At 37.9% G+C, this 16,337-nt stretch overlaps 1 protein-coding gene across 3 annotated transcripts in view; it reads left to right on the top strand.

Annotated features, from left to right (window-relative positions):
* Positions 1 to 16,337, top strand: part of Dtnbp1 (dystrobrevin binding protein 1) — a 122,930-nt gene that overhangs the window by 21,084 nt on the left and 85,509 nt on the right. For all 3 annotated transcript variants that reach the window (XM_076859229.1, XM_076859228.1, XM_076859227.1), the window contains one exon: positions 1,015 to 1,147. In XM_076859229.1, coding sequence (XP_076715344.1) covers positions 1,015 to 1,147 — 133 coding nt within the window. The remainder of the gene's footprint in view (positions 1 to 1,014; positions 1,148 to 16,337) is intronic.

Raw genomic sequence — 16,337 nt, 5'->3', positions numbered from 1 at the left:
TTAATTTTGATAAATGAATTCCTCTAAAATTCTTATATTTTGAGATATGAGCATCAGTTATATTCAGTCTAACTCTTAAAGAATTTTAATCTCTTGTAATGTAAATTCTTTCTATAAAACTGAATTCAATGATTTTGCATATCAAATTCAAATGATTATGTGATGGATTTTGTAACATTTATTGTACAGAATATGGGTATTTGTCACAATTCAGGCTTCTTGTTATTGGCCATGTTTTCAAACAGTGACCTTTCACCCCCTGCATCTTATCCCAGGTCCTTTCCTCTTTCACCATGTTAAGACCAAAACAAAATTGTTTGGGAGAAACTAATGGGTGTTACTTTCTTTACAGTCTTTAGGAAAAGAAGTAAGAATTATCTGAGGCTAGCCTAGTATCTCTTAACCCTGCTGTTAGGACTTTTTAACATCTGATTTACTTGTTTGGTGATGTAAATCTTTTTCTGGAATTGCATACAATTACCTATAGTTCTTTGGTATATGTCAATATCTTCATGCAGGAACTATTCCTGCTTAACTATGAAATCATCAGGTTATTTAAAATACATTAGGAAACTTCTGTTATGAGAATTCTTTTGTAAAACAAATAATTACCTGCTAATTATGTTTTGATTTGTTATTGTTTGTTTTCTTTTTGATTACTTGTGGTAGGTTTTTTTTTTCTCTTTAGGTTTAGATTTTTCAAATAAATGGTTTCCTTAAAAACAGATTATATGTAGAAGTGATTTCAAAAGTCATTTTTAAACTTTCTCTTCTTTGGGTTAAGATGCACTGTCACAAGCAACAATTTGAGGTTTCCTTTACTGAATAATAAGTCAGTTCTTTTCTGAAAAAGAAAAGAAAAGAAAAGAAAACAACCTCAGGCTTGTTTAGCATGTAGTATCATCTGTGCTAAGTAGTGGATTGTTAAATTAACAGTGACTGAATCTTGTACTAGCTGTAATTTCTCCATACCCAAGATCTGTTTTCCTTTGCCTTTCTGGGTCTGTATTGCAGTTGGTGGACAGCGAGGTGGTCATGCTTTCAGCACACTGGGAGAAAAAGAAGACCAGCCTGATAGAGCTGCAAGAACAGCTCCAGCAGCTTCCAGGTTTAATAGCAGACCTAGAATCCATGACAGCAAATCTGGGTAAGTTGGACGTTTGTATCTGTACATCACATTTTGGAATGAAAACAGTTTTGGTGGGATTTGGTGTAATTTCAAAACTTTCCAAGAATACATTGTTTCTGGCTAACAGAATGTTTTGGGAAATAGTGAATTTTTAATTAATTCAATAGTTTGATTTAGGATTAGACAGAAAATTATTTAAAGTATAGAAATTTCTAGCATTCCACTGATGTTTTCTGTCTCAGTTCACATCAGGAAATGTAAGTTTTATTCTCACAGTTCTTTATGTGACTCTGTACTATCTTTGGGACATTAGGCCTTTTTTTAGAAGTGTTAAATGTAGCAAGTAAGAGGGATTAGGATGACTTTGTCCTTACTGTAGGATGTCTTCCAGAAGACGTTGCTTTTAAAGTATAGGTCTACTAGGCTTCACGTCTTGCACAACTTTCCCCTCCTCAAACAAATCCAGTTGAGGTATCTGTTTGGCTAAGTTTTAATTTTCTGCAGGTTTATTTTTGTTGTTTTTATTTGGCTGGATTATATTGATATCCTTTTATTCCTTAGGTTTATAGTCAGAAAATTATTGTTTACAATGCTACATCTGAGGATAATATCATGGCTAACTCTGTCAGAGGACGAAATTACAATAATTTGAAAGTCCTAGTTGGTTTTATTTTCAATTCTAAAATCGGGCAACATTTCATTTCATAAATTATAGTGAGTGTTCTAATGAACTGAGCACAGGAGGTTAGTAGTATAGCCAGAAAGCACTGAGGGAAGCAGAAACAAAATACAGATGGGTCATTTGAAAGTTACTCTGTAGAGTGTGAGCAGGGAGACAAAACAATAGAAAAATGATTGTGTACTTCCAGAAAAAGTTAACATCAGGTTACTTCAGATTACTTTTTTTGTGTAAGGATTAAGGCAGAGGAAATTTTATTATCATGCAAGGGGAAACTGGCCTGTTTGGGAAATTTGGCTATTTTCTTTTTAATCCTGATGTTTCAGGAAAGTCAAATAAACAGCACAATTTCAGTTTGGTGAGGTGGAACTTTAGCATTAAGTGAATTCAGTTTTAGTTTTGTCCTGATGTGTTGTGACTTACCATAGGAGCTTATTCCAAAATAATGGCCTCCATTTTTTTTTAAGTGAGCCTTTCTGTAATTTTTTTTAGTACTGTTTTCTATCCAAGCTTAGAATCTTAGTCAAAGAGGAGGCTGAAGCTATCTACACAGGATGTAAACTTCTTGAGCTGATAACTTGATTCAGTCTTACAGGTGAGAAAGTAAAGGTACCCTATCATCTTTTCCTGTTTCTCAATATTACCTCATTTAAAACAGTACAAAACTGATTCACAAAGTAATAAACAAGTCACACACCAGGTTTTTTTTTTTGTCTAAATAAAATAGACAAATGATATCAGAATGTTTTTGCTTGTAATAGTCACCAACATTTATAGCATTGACTGTGTGTCAGAGTTGTTAAGTACTTTGCAGATACTATCTTTAATTGACACAAAACCCTATTAAAGTAGCTTTTCTTATCCCTGCTTTACCAATAAAGAACCTAAGCCTTGGAGAGGTTGTGACTGTATAGGGTCCCAGTTGGCCAGATGTGGACCCAGGATCCCAGTCACAGCAATGCCCTCTGAGGTGGTGGTGAGGCAGGATGGCAGCTGTCAGTTGGCCTTCCCTAACTATCTTCTTCAAACCTTCTGGCCATTACAGACACTTCTGAGGCTGGGACTTTATGAGGCAGGGCATGGAGAAGAAATTCTGGTCCTAGGAGAAGTGTCAGATTTCCCTCTGTGTGGAGTTTTTCCTCCTGCAGATATAGGAATGGTGCTGCTTAAGCTTTGGGTAACTGAACCTTCAAGGTATCTGGGCTTTTCTTCTCGGCCACTTCATTTAGCTTACTCAGCTGCAGCTCTGTTCGTCATGTGCTTTCATTGGTCATGTGTTTCTTTGTAGATATTCTTTTATGATGACCTTCCCCTCTCTCTCTTTTTCCCCTCAGCTGGGAATAAATTCTACTTATAGATATTTATTCTTTATTTACTACCACTCCACTAAACTAAATGCATTTGCCACAGTTATTATTTTTTAAATACTTTTTTTATATTTATTTTTTAGTTGTACACAATACTTTTATTTTGTTTATTTGGATTTTTTTTGTTTTTTTTTTATTGGTTGTTCAAAACATTACAAAGCTCATGATATATCATCTTTCATACATTTGGCTCAAGTGGGTTATGAACTCCCATTTTTACCCCAAATACAAATTGCAGAATCACATCGGTTACACACTCACATTTTTACATAATGGCATATTAGTGACTGTTGTATTCTGCTACCTTTCCTATCCCCTACTATCCCCTCTCCCCTCCCATCTTCCCTCTCTACCTCATCTGCTGTTGTTCAATTCTCTCCCTTGTTTCCCCCCCCCCCCGTTTCCCCTCACAACCTCATATGTAATTTTGTGTAACATTGAGGGTCTCCTACCATTTCCATATGATTTCCCTTCTCTCTCCCTTTCTCTCCCCCCACTCGTCTCTGTTTAATGTTAATCTTTTCCTCATGCTCTTCCTCCCTGTTCTGTTCTTAGTTGCTCTCTTTATATCAAAGAAGACATTTGGCATTTGTTTTTTAAGGATTGGCTAGCTTCGCTGCATAATCTGCTCTAATGCCATCCATTTCCCTGCAAATTCCATGATTTTGTCATTTTTTAGTGCTGCGTAATACTCCATTGTGTATAAATGCCACATTTTTTTATCCATTCGTCTATTGAAGGGCATCTAGGTTGGTTCCATAGTCTAGCTATTGTGAATTGTGCCGCTATGATCATTGATGTGGCAGTATCCCTATAGTACACTCTTTTAAGATCCTCAGGGAATAGTCCGAGAAGGGCGATAGCTGGGTCAAATGGTGGATCCATTCCCAGATTTCCCAGGAATCTCCATACTGCTTTCCAAATTGGCCTCACCAATTTGCAGTCCCACCAGCAATGTACAAGTGTACCCTTTTCCCCACATCCTCGTCAACACTTATTGTTGTTTGACTTCATAAGGGCTGCTAATCTTACTGGAGTGAGATGGTATCTTAGGGTGGTTTTGATTTGCATTTCTCTGACTGCTAGAGATGGTGAGCATTTTTTCATGTACTTGTTGATAGATTGTATGTCCTCCTCTGAGAAGTGTCTGTTCAGGTCCTTGACCCATTTGTTGATTGGGTTATTTGTTATCTTATTGTTTAATTTTTTGAGTTCTTTGTATATTCTGGATATTAGGGCTATATCTGAAGAGTGAGGGGTAAAAATTTGTTCCCAGGATGTAGGCTCTCTATTTACCTCTCTTATTGCTTCTCTTGCTGAGAAAAAACTTTTTAGTTTAAGTAAGTCCCATTTGTTTATTCTTGTTATTAACTCTTGGGCTGTGGGCGTCCTATTAAGGAATTTGGAGCCCGACCCCACAGTATGTAGATCGTATCCAACTTTTTCTTCTATCAGACACAGTATCTGATTTGATATCTAGCTCCTTGATCCATTTTGAGTTAACTTTTGTGCATGGCGAGAGAAAGGGATTCAGTTTCATTTTGTTGCATATGGATTTCCAATTTTCCCAGCACCATTTGTTGAAGATGCTATCCTTCTTCCATTGCATGCTTTTAGCCCCTTTATCAAATATAAGAAAGTTGTACTTTTGTGGATTGGTCTCTGTGTCCTCTATTCTGTACCATTGGTCCACCTGCCTGTTTTGGTACCAGTACCATGCTGTTTTTGTTACTATTGCTCTGTAGTACAGTTTGAAATCTGGTATCGCTATACCTCCAGATTCACACTTCCTGCTTAGAATTGCTTTTGCTATTCTGGGTCTTTTGTTTTTCCATATGAATTTCATGATTGCTTTATCTATTTCTACAAGAAATGCCGTTGGGATTTTGATTGGCATCGCATTAAACCTATATAGAACTTTGGGTAATATCGCCATTTTGATGATGTTAGTTCTGCCTATCCATGAACAGGGTACATTTTTCCATCTTCTAAGATCTTCTATCTCTCTCTTTAGGGTTCTGAAGTTTTCATTGTATAAATCTTTCACCTCTTTTGTTAGGTTGATTCCCAAGTATCTTATTTTCTTTGAGGATATTGTGAATGGAGTGGTTTTCCTCATTTCCATTTCAGAAGTTTTGTTGCTGATATACAGGAATGCCTTTGATTTATGCGTGTTGATTTTATATCCTGCCACTTTGCTGAATTCATTTATTAACTCTAGCAGTTTCTTTGTAGACCCTTTTGGGTCTGTTAAATATATTATCATGTCATCCGCAAATAGCGATAATTTAAGTTCTTCTTTTCCTATTTTTATGCCTTTAATTTCTTTTGTCTGTCTAATTGCTCTGGCTAGTATTTCAAGAACTAAATTGAATAGAAGTGGTGATAGAGGGCATCCCTGACTTGTTCCAGATTTTAGAGGGAATGCCTTCAGTTTTTCTCCATTTAGGATGATGCTAGCCTGAGGTTTAGCATATATAGCTTTTACCATGTTGAGGTAAGTTCCTATTATCCCTAGTTTTTCTAGTGTTTTGAACATAAAGGGATGCTGTACTTTGTCGAATGCTTTTTCAGCATCTATCGAGATGATCATATGGTTCTTATCTTTAAGTCTATTGATGTGGTGAATAGCATTTATTGATTTCCGTATATTGAACCAGCCTTGCATCCCAGGGATGAATCCTACTTGATCATGGTGCACAATTTTTTTGATATGCTTTTGTATTTGATTCGCCAGGATTTTATTGAGAATTTTTGCATCCAAGTTCATTAGAGATATTGGTCTGTAGTTTTCTTTCTTTGAAGTGTTTTTGTCTGGTTTCGGGATCAGGGTGATGTTGGCCTCATAGAATGAATTTGGTAGAGCTCCTTCTTTTTTCTATTTCTTGAAATAGCTTGAAAAGTATTGGTATTAATTCTTCTTTGAAGGTTTTGTAAAACTCTGCTGTATACCCATCCGGTCCAGGGCTTTTCTTGGTTGGTAGTCTTTTGATGGCTTCTTCTATTTCTTCCTTTGTTATTGGTCTGTTTAAATTGTGTGTGTCTTCCTGACTCAAGACACACAGAATTTAAACAGACCAATAACAAAGGAAGAAATTAAGAAATTTATCGATATCTTCACTATCTTCTATTTTATTGGAATATAGGGTTTCAAAATACTTTCTAATTATCTTCTGTATTTCTGTAGTGTCTGTTGTGATATTGCCTTTTTCATCCCATATGTTAGTAATTTGAGTTCTCTCTCTTCTTCTCTTCGTTAGCATGGCTAAGGGCCTGTCGATCTTATTTATTTTTTCAAAGAACCAACTTTTAGTTTTATCAATTTTTTCAATGGTGTTTTTTGTTTCAATTTCGTTGATTTCTGCTCTGATTTTAATTATTCTTGTCTTCTTCTACATTTGCTGTTGTTCTGCTCTTCCTTTTCTAGGCTTTTGAGGTGTAGTGTGAATTCATTTATTTGTTGGTTTTTTCTTTTTTTGAGGAAAGAACTCCAGGAAATGAATTTCCCTCTTAAAACTGCTTTCATTGTGTCCCATAGATTCCGGTATGTTGTGTCTGTATTGTCATTTGTCTCTAAGAATTTTTTTATCTCCTCCTTTATGTCTTCTGTAACCTATTGATCATTCAGTAACATATTGTTCATTTTCCATGTGATGTAGGATTTTTCCTTCCTTCTTTTATCATTGATTTCCAGTTTCATTCCATTATGATCAGATGTGGTACATGGTATTGTGTCCACACCTTTATATTTACCAAGAGTTGCCCTATGGCATAATATATGGTCTATCTTTGAGTAGGATCCATGTGCTGCTGAGAAGAACGTGTATCCACTTGATGATGGTTGATATATTCTACATATGTCGGTTAAGTCTAGGTTATTGATTGTGCTATTGAGTTCTATAGTTTCTTTATTCAGCTTTTGTCTGGAGGATCTGTCTAATGGCAAGAGCGGTGTGTTGAAGTCACCCATAATTATTGTGTTATAGTCTATTTGACTCTTGAACTTGAGGAGAATTTGTTTTATGAACGTTGCAGCACCATTGTTTGGTGCATACAAATTGATAATTGTTATATCTTGTTGGTGGATGGTTCCTTTTAACAGTATATAGTGTCCTTCTTTATCCCTTTTGATTAACTTAGGTTTGAAGTTGATTTTATTCGATATGAGTATGGCCACTCCTGCTTGCTTCCGAGGGCCATGTGAGTGGTATGATTTTTCCCAACCTTTTACCTTCAGCCTGTGTATGTCTTTTCCTATCATGTGAGTCTCCTGAAGGCAGCATATTGTTGGATTTGTTTTTTTGATCCAGGTTACTAGCCTATGTCTCTTGATTGGTGAATTTAGGCCATTAACATTTAAGGTTACAATTGAAATTTGGTTTGTACTTCCAGTCGTGTTTATTTATTTATTTATTTTAGTTTGGCTAGTTTTTACTTTTTGGTTATTTTCCTCCCCCTTTACTGAGATACCTCCCGCTGTTAGTTTTGGGCACTATTTTTCAATTCTTCTTGTAGTATTTTGCTCAAAATGCTTTGCATGCTGGTTTTCTGGCTGCGAATTCTTTTAGCTTTTGTTTATCATGAAAGATTTTAATTTCATTGTCAAATCTGAAGCTTAATTTTGCTGGATATAGTATTCTTGGTTGGAATCCATTATTTTTCAGCATTTGAAATACATTGTTCCAGCATCTTCTTGCTTTCAAAGTCTGGGATGAAAAATCAGTCGTTAACCTAATTGGTTTACCCCTGAATGTAATCTGCCTCCTTTCTCTTGTAGCTTTTAATATTCTCTCCTTGTTCTGTATGTTGGCTATCTTCATAATTATATGTCTTGGAGTTGGTCTAGTACGGTTTTGAATGTTTGGGGTCCTGTAGGCTTCCAGGATTTGACAGTCCATTCCATCTTTCATCTCTGGGAAGTTTCCTAGAATTATTTCATTTAATAGGTTGTCCATTCCTTTGGTTTGAATCTCTATGCCTTCTTCTATCCCGATGACTCTCAAATTTGGTTTTTTTAAGACATCCCATATCTCTTGAATAGATTGCTCGTGAGATTTAAGCATCTTTTCTGTGTTGAATATACTCTTTTCAAGTTGATAAACTTTGTCTTCATTGTCTGATGTTCTGACTTCTACTTGATCTAGTCTATTTGTAATATTCTCGTTTGAGTTTTTAATTTGGTTCATAGTTTCCTGCATTTCTAGGATTACTGTTTGATTTTTTTTAAGATCTCCATCTCCTGGTAAAGCTCTTCTTTGCCATTTGAATTTGTTTGTTTAATTCGTTTTCAAAATATACTTTCATTGCTTGGACTTGCTGTCTCATGTCTTCTCTAATATTCCTTTCCATCTGAGTTAGGTATGCCTTGAGTTCTTTCCCTATCCATGTTTCTGATGCTTCTAGGTCCTCCTGTAAATTTAAGTTGTCCTGCATTGTTTGTAATCCTTTTTTCCCTTGTTTTTTCATGTTGTTCACGTTACTTTCCAGCTCTATTTGGTTGCTGTGTTTCTGCTCTCTCCTATAGATTTGTTTTGGTTTTGTATATCTCTGTTGTCTCTCCTTTGTGTTGGTAGACTATTCCTGCTAAAGTGGATTCCGCTGGGAAGGAATTCCGATGGCCGAGCTCCAGTGACGTCACCTCTCTGCTATGGCGGGCCCCAGGCTCCTTCCCGGGGTGTCCAAAGGTGGCGGGGTGGGACTGGACTGTCTCTGGTTGGTTTCAGCTCCTGGTTGGCTACTTCATGAAGGCCTGGGTATAGACCTCTTCTTAGATTCTCTGTGCCTTACCTGCTGGGCCGCACCTCGGGGTCTAGCCCTGTAGTCGCCGGCCGGCGGGCGGTCTCTAGCCGCCCAATCGCGCAGGCAGCGGGTGGGCGGTCTCCAGCTGCTCAGGCAGTGGGTGGGCTGTCGCCGGCAGGCGGGCAATCTCCAGCCGCCCAGTCGCGCGGTGAGTCGCCGGCGGGCGGGCGGGCAGTCTATAGCTGCCCAGTGGCGCAGGCAGCCAGCGGGCGGTCGCCGGCGGGCGGGCGATCTCTAGCCGCCCAGTTGCGCGGTAGGTCTCCAGCGGGCGGGCAGTCTCCAGCCACCCAGTTGCACCGGCCTGTCGCCAGCAGGCGTGCGGTCTCCAGCCACCCAGTTGTGAGGGCCTGGCCTCTAGTCCCCTTGTTTCTCCTGCTCGTCCTGACTTCTCCTGCTAGCCAAGTCTTCCCCTGAGTGATGCCTCTCGGCTGTTCAAACTGTACTCTGGGCCTGCAGTTTGCTGGGTGTGGAGGGTGGCTATTGGGAACCCTGGCACTCTATTGTTTTGATTTTTTCCGCTTGCCCCTCCCCCAGCGCTGGCGAGACAGGTTTCCTTTTTGCCGTTGATGGGAGGGGGAGTTGGAGGTCAGGTGTCTCTGGCTTTTCCCACGTCTTTATGTAGGCTCGTTCTGATAATCCCTCCCCCGGAAAGCCTAGGAGAGATTTTATTCGAATTCCCCGCTGTATGGGAGATGAACTGAGTAACAAACACCTGTTTTATTGTTGCAATCTGTCGGAGACTGGTGGTGGTTATGTCAGCTCTCCAAGATGGTGGCTGCTGGCTTCCTTGGTAGAGTTTCCATTGTGGGGGATAGAACTGGACCGCTTCCTTCCCCGTTTGAAATCCCGAACTCAGCCCGGGGCTCAGTGAGGGCACAGCCGGCAGGCTTCCACAAAATTGGTAGCAACGTTTCTCTCTGTTTGCTGGTCGCTTCTCGGTGGCGCCCTGCCGTCTGTAGCCGCGGGGCGGGCTGCACGGATCAGTCAGCCTGGATCTCCGGTCGCACAGTTGGCTGGCGTTTGAGACTCAATTACCGGACCTCGGTGCTGGAAATCCTTCGTCTAGGTTTCGGTGCACCCCACTTTTGCTGTAAATTCCTAACAAGATAGTTTTTTGTCGTTCTAATTCGTTATTCACCTGCACAGTGACGTGGTACACGGGGAGTGATGCACTCTATTCGTGGCCATCTTGGAGTCCTTGTTTATTTGTTTTTATGTGGTGCTGAGGATCGAATCCAGGGCCTCACACGTGCTAGGCGAGCGCTTTACCGCTGAGCCACAACCCCAACCCACACAATTATTATTTTCATAGTTAATTGTTTTTAGGAAATGCATCAACATAAGTCTTTCTTAGAATATGGTATATTCATTTTCAATTAATATTCTATAGTCTAGGGCTGTAGCTCAGTGACAGAGCACTTGCCTGGCATGTGTGAAGCACTGTGTTCGGTCCTCAGCACCACATAAAAATAAACAAATAAAATAAAAGCACTCTGTCCATATACAACTAGAAAAAAAATTAAAAAAAAAAAAAGATTCTAACCAGGTATGGTGGCACATGTTTATAATCCCAGCAACTTGGGAGGCTGAGAGCAGGATTCCAAGTTCAACACCAGCCTGGGCAACTGAGAGACCCTGTCTCAAAATTAAAAATGTGGTAGGGATTGGGCTCAATGGTTAAGCACTCATGGGTTCAATCCCTAGTACCAACCACCAAAAAAAAAAAAAAAAAAAAAAAACACAGGACCTTACTCTTTAGAAGCTACATTTGGCTTCTTAAAGGAATGAGACAGGCTTCCCAAATGTTCATTTAAATGCTCTCCTTTTTACTAATCTGAGAACAAATGCTCTCCTTTTTACTAATCTGAGAATATTTACCACTAAAAGCAAATTAAAGCTAAAGGATTCTCTGAGGTACTCTTCTGGACAAATAGTCCACTTCTAAATAAACTTGAATCATTTACTGTCCCCAGTCTGAATATAACTTATTTTGACCCATTTTTGGTGAGTTCAGTTTGCTTAAAAGATACCTCTAAAATCTAGATGGTTCATTTTTTTTATGTATATTGCCAATGAAGTTATTCACTAGCATCTGAAAAACACACTTCCTTCAGAGTTCTCTGCTATTAGTTGCCTGATATTTCTACTGAATATCAATGAATAACTACAAGATAGAAAGTCAAAACTTGGAATCCCAAGGCCTAAGGTTACTGACCCAGAATAAGCTCATTGAGATGTTTTGAAATTGTGAAACTTACCTAATCAACTTAAACTCCATAAAGTCACTGTTGATGTTACAACAGGAAAACATTATGAAGTCAAGTTTTGTGATACAGGCTTTATAAACACCTGTATCATTAATGAACTTTATGAATTAATTTTGAATATTATCATTATTATTTTGGTACTGGGGATTGAACGTAGGGCCTTGTACTGAGCTACAACCTAAGTCCTAGGCATCATTTTTTGATATCAGAAGCACTTAGTGTTTTAAATGTTTATTTATATACTATTGGGTCTTTTTTTTAATAGTCTCAAAATATCTCCTATCATCACCTAAATATCATGATATAATATTACAAATGTTAAATAGTGGAAAACGATAGAAAAAATTAATTCAGAAGAAAATACTGACTTTCACTTTTAATTTTTCACCTTCTCATCAGATCTAATACTGTATCTTATCAGTCTCTTCATTTTCCTGGCTACTTATCTCTTATTGGTCTTGCCTTTCTCATTGGAGGGGTTATTTTTATTAAAGAGTAAGAGTTTATGTGAGTTTAGACTTTGATGATGCTTTTAGCTGTGCTATCCTATGGTTTAATAAATATGACTCCTGATTACCTGCCCCCTTAGGAATTGTTAAGTAACAACAGCTAATCCATTCCTATTGATTTTTCATGGGATGTGATCTGTCTAGCTTATAAAAGCCTGTTTAATTGATAGTTACTGGTAAAGCTTGTCATTTAAGGAAAAAATGATAAAGTATGCTGGAAATTGAAAAACAAAGAATACGAACCCTCACATCTGAGATTATTTCTCAATTCTACAACTTCCTAACTGTGAGACTTATGCAGGCTTCTTAACTGTTTCAACCTTTAGTTTCCTTGTCTGCAAAATGAGGCTCAAATACTGTCAGCCCTTTTTATCCACTTGTTCTTCATCTGCACACTTAACCAACTGCATATAAAAAATATTCATTAAAAAATTGTGTCTGTATTGAATGTGTATAGTCACTTTTCCTTGACAATACAATATAACAATTATTTACATTGCAATTTTCATCATATTAGGTATTATAAATTGTCTAAAGTTTATTTAAAGTATATAGGAGGTTGTGGGTAGTTTATATACTACACCATTTTGTATAAGGAACTTGAGCACCCAAGAACTTTGGTATCCTCAGGAGTCCTGGAACCTATCCCCCAAAAATATCGAGGGACAACTTGCCTTATAGGGTAGTTGGAGGATTAAATAAGATGACAAACTTTAAATGCTTTGCACAATGCCTTCTTGGTATATGAACCAGGCACTATTTATAGGATCTGGGGATACAGCTGGGAATAAGGTAGGGTACCTGCCATCAGGATGCTGACATGCAAGTAGGAGTCCTTCTAGTTTTTGTGATTTTACAGAACCATCTTTCTATGACAGAAGGGTTTGAGTAGATGTTATAAAATTTAACTTCTACAGCACAAAGGTTAGAATGCAAAACCACTAGATTAAATGTCATGAAATTGAAAGACAATATGTAAGGATGAAATGAAGTATTTAATCCAGATTCTGTACTCTTGTTCTGTGAAATAACCACAGTGTGCACTTTCTCACAAAGCTGGGAAAATATATTTGTAAAGTGCTGTATATATTGAATTATCTTCAGTTTCCACTAGAGGGTAGTCTAATCCTATTCCTTTATTAAAGTTTAACCCATCGAGGCCTTGTGTTTGAATTTTCCGTTATTTTGTGTGATCTATTTTATGATTGTTCCTTCATCTAGAACAGAATATTCTGTTCTTAGATAACAGTAATGTCAGTGAATGTCAGTCATATCCTGACTTTGTATCTTTCTTTTGATCTGACTTAACCATTTTGTTTCATGAACTAGGTTATCTTATTGTCCAGGGTACTTTCTGTAATTAGACTCTTCAAAGGGCACCCTAACTCTTTAGACTCTTTTTAGTCTACTACAGAGATCTCATTTGTTCTGTAAAGGCTTTTTACAAGTTAATGCACCTCTTTAAATTTCCTTATTAACATATCATCATTACCTTATTATTTTAGTACATAAAAGTGTAATGTAAGTGTTTGAAAAGTCTTGTCATCTTTTAGTACCTGGCCTCTTGGTATATAGGTTTGCAGCCAAAGAATATTTTTTTGTTCTATGAGGGTAATTATTTTGTTAGAAAAGAACTCATTACGTGTGAAATAATTAGTTTTAGTGTGCTACTTCATTCTTCATTTATCAGTGGCTATACTATAGATAACATATATTTGAAACAAATGGCACAAAGAAAAATTTCAAGCAGAATTGCTCTTCCTTTGGGACAATCTTCTCACAAAGATTTGTGGAGCTCTTTCCTGCACAGCTGTCAGGCGTTCCCAAATGGCTTTTCACAATAAAATTCCACCTATCTTCTCCACTAATCACTAAACGAGACATATGCTGTTGTTACAATAAGCAAAATGGTGAGGCTAGAGCTCCTTGTTAAGGTGCGTTTGCGTCCATGGAGGCCTGCTAGTGTTCTGTGTACATGCATTCTAGATTGGTTATCAAATGTACTCATCTGTGCAACTAGTTTTATGATAGAAAATGAGCAGGTTGTAATAGGGAAACTAAATTTCTGCCAATTTAATTTAAAATATTTATATCATGTATGTTTGTAATAATGTAAAAGGTTTTTAAATGTTTTAATATAAAAAGGAATGAAGCCGGGCTTGGTGGTGTATGCATGCCTATAATCCCAGTGACTCGGGAGGCTGAGACAGGAGGATCACGGGTTCAAAGCCAGCTTCAGCAACTTAGTGAGGCACTAAGTAACTCAGTGAGACCCTGTCTTTAAATAAAATACAAAGTAGGGCTAGGGATGTGGCTCAGTGGTTAAGTGTCCTTGAGTTCAATTCACAATACCGATAGATAGATAGATAGATAGATAGATAGATAGATAGATAGATATGAAGATTTCTAAGTATAGTTCTTCTGTATTTTATTACTGATTTCAAGCTTTTTAAAAGTTAAAATGGAGCCAGGCATGGTGGTACATGCCTGTAATCCCAGCAACTCAGGAGACTGAGAGAGGAGGATTGCAAGTTCAAGACCAGCCTCAGCAATTTAGGGAAGTGCTAAATGACTTAGTGAGACCCTATGACAAAGTAAAAAATAGAAAGGGCTGGGATATGGCTCAGTGGTAAAGTACCCTCTGGGTTCAATACCCAGTACCAAAAAAATAAATAAGTAAAACAATAATAATAGTTAAAATGGGAAGTGACTCATGCCTGTAATCCCAGCTATTTGGGTAGCTGAAGCAGGATGATTGCAAGTTTGAGGCAAGGCTTAGCAACTTAGCAAAACTATGTCTCAAAATAAAAAATTAAAAGAGCTGGAGGTGTAGCTCAGTGGTAGATTGCTTTCCTAATCTGTGCAAGGCCCTGGATTCAATCTCTATTACTGCAAAAAAATTTAAAAGTTAAAAAAAAATTTAAGTTTTCTGTCTATTTGATTTAATCTTTTAGCATAAACTCTTAATATTTAAATTAGATAAACATTGATCATAGATTTGTTTTCTTAGCTGTTTTATATTGTGAAATAATAGTATCACTCTGTCACCAGAGATGATTCTTCATTGAATTCAACAGACTAGATATAAAAGATATGAGAGCACAGCCTTCACCCGTGACACCTTTACTGATTCCTCAGAGAGAAGAGCATACAGAGCTGTGGTGTCAGTCCTGTGTGAGGGTCAGAGGTCATGGAAGCAGAGTATGAAGCAGCTCCTTGGGCTGGAGGCAGGGCTGGCTTGGGCCTCAGGAGACAGAGAGGGGTTTGCTGGGGGCTTGGGTGGGATGGGGGGCAAGCTGAGGCACTTCAGCAGGCCAGTTAAGGAGGCAGACATGTGCAGGGCTCTTCAGGGAATGGTGAGTGTTGCTGTAAGGGAGATTGTATGAAGGAGAATGGTGCTGAGAATTTAATAGTAGTTTGAGATCTGAGGGTGATAGATCTCTGGGTTCTAAGTTACAGACTTCTACTTGGTTCTGAATGACTGAAGAGCCTTAGAAGCTTTTCAAAGGAGAAAACTTAAATATGAATTTGGTAGTGGCAATAAAGTCACCACTTGCTCCCCATATTAATCTACATATTCCATTCAACACAAGAACATGGTGCTGTTAGCCTACTCAGAAGTATGTGTCTCTCTCATTAGGAGTTCCAGGTTGGTACTAAACAATCATATGTTTTCACATGGTCCCCATGTTATTAACAGAAGAGTGACTGGGATAGCAAGTACAATTTGTATCTAGCACAGAATTCTACTCATGAGAAATTAATTGGCCTGCCTAGGGGTAAACTTCATTTGAGTTCCTGGCCTCATTAGCTCTCTAGTCAGCCAACAGAGTTAGAATCTAAATGAAATTGCCATCTGTCTAGATAAAAATTGAAAAGCTCAAAGGAGCATATACATTTTCCAATATATAGTAATTATTGACTCTCTCTCTCTCTCTCTCTCTCTCTCTCTCTCTCTGTCTCTCTCTCTGTCTCTCTCTGTCTCTCTCTCTCTCTCTCTTTTTTTTTTCCTCTATACCAGGGATTAAACCCAGGGGTGTTTATCCACTGAGTCACATTCCCAGCGCTTTTTATGTTTTATTTTAAAACAGGGTCTCAGAAGTTGCTTAGGGCCTTGCTAAGTTGCTGAGGCTGGCTTTGAACTTGCAGTCTTCCTGCCTCAGCCTTCTGAATCGATGGCATTACAGGTGGGACCCATCACGCCTGGCTATTGTTGACTCCCATTTTTTTATTTTCTTCTTTAAAAAGTCATTTGAGTCCTAAGGATATAACTTAGTAGTAGAGCACTTGCCTAGTATGAGCAAGACCCCAGGTTCAATCCCCACTTTTGCAAGAAAAAAAAAATCATTTGAAATTTAAGTCTTCTTATTTACAGGGGATCCTAAATCTAAGAACATAGCTTAGAGTACAGTTCATAGTATATGACTTCATTAATGTTGTTGATATTTTGATCTCTTAGATCCATACATCTTTTTACATCATGATTATTACTGGTCAACAAAGGTACTAGTTTTATTTTTTAATAAAACTTAGCTGACATTTATAAAAAAAATTTCTCCATCATAGGTGATGTAAAGTACCAAAATT

This window comes from Callospermophilus lateralis, chromosome 6 (genome assembly GCF_048772815.1).
Source record: "Callospermophilus lateralis isolate mCalLat2 chromosome 6, mCalLat2.hap1, whole genome shotgun sequence".
NCBI lineage: Eukaryota > Metazoa > Chordata > Mammalia > Rodentia > Sciuridae > Callospermophilus > Callospermophilus lateralis.
Note: the sequence above shows the minus strand (reverse complement) of the source record. Positions and strands in the feature narration are given on the sequence as shown.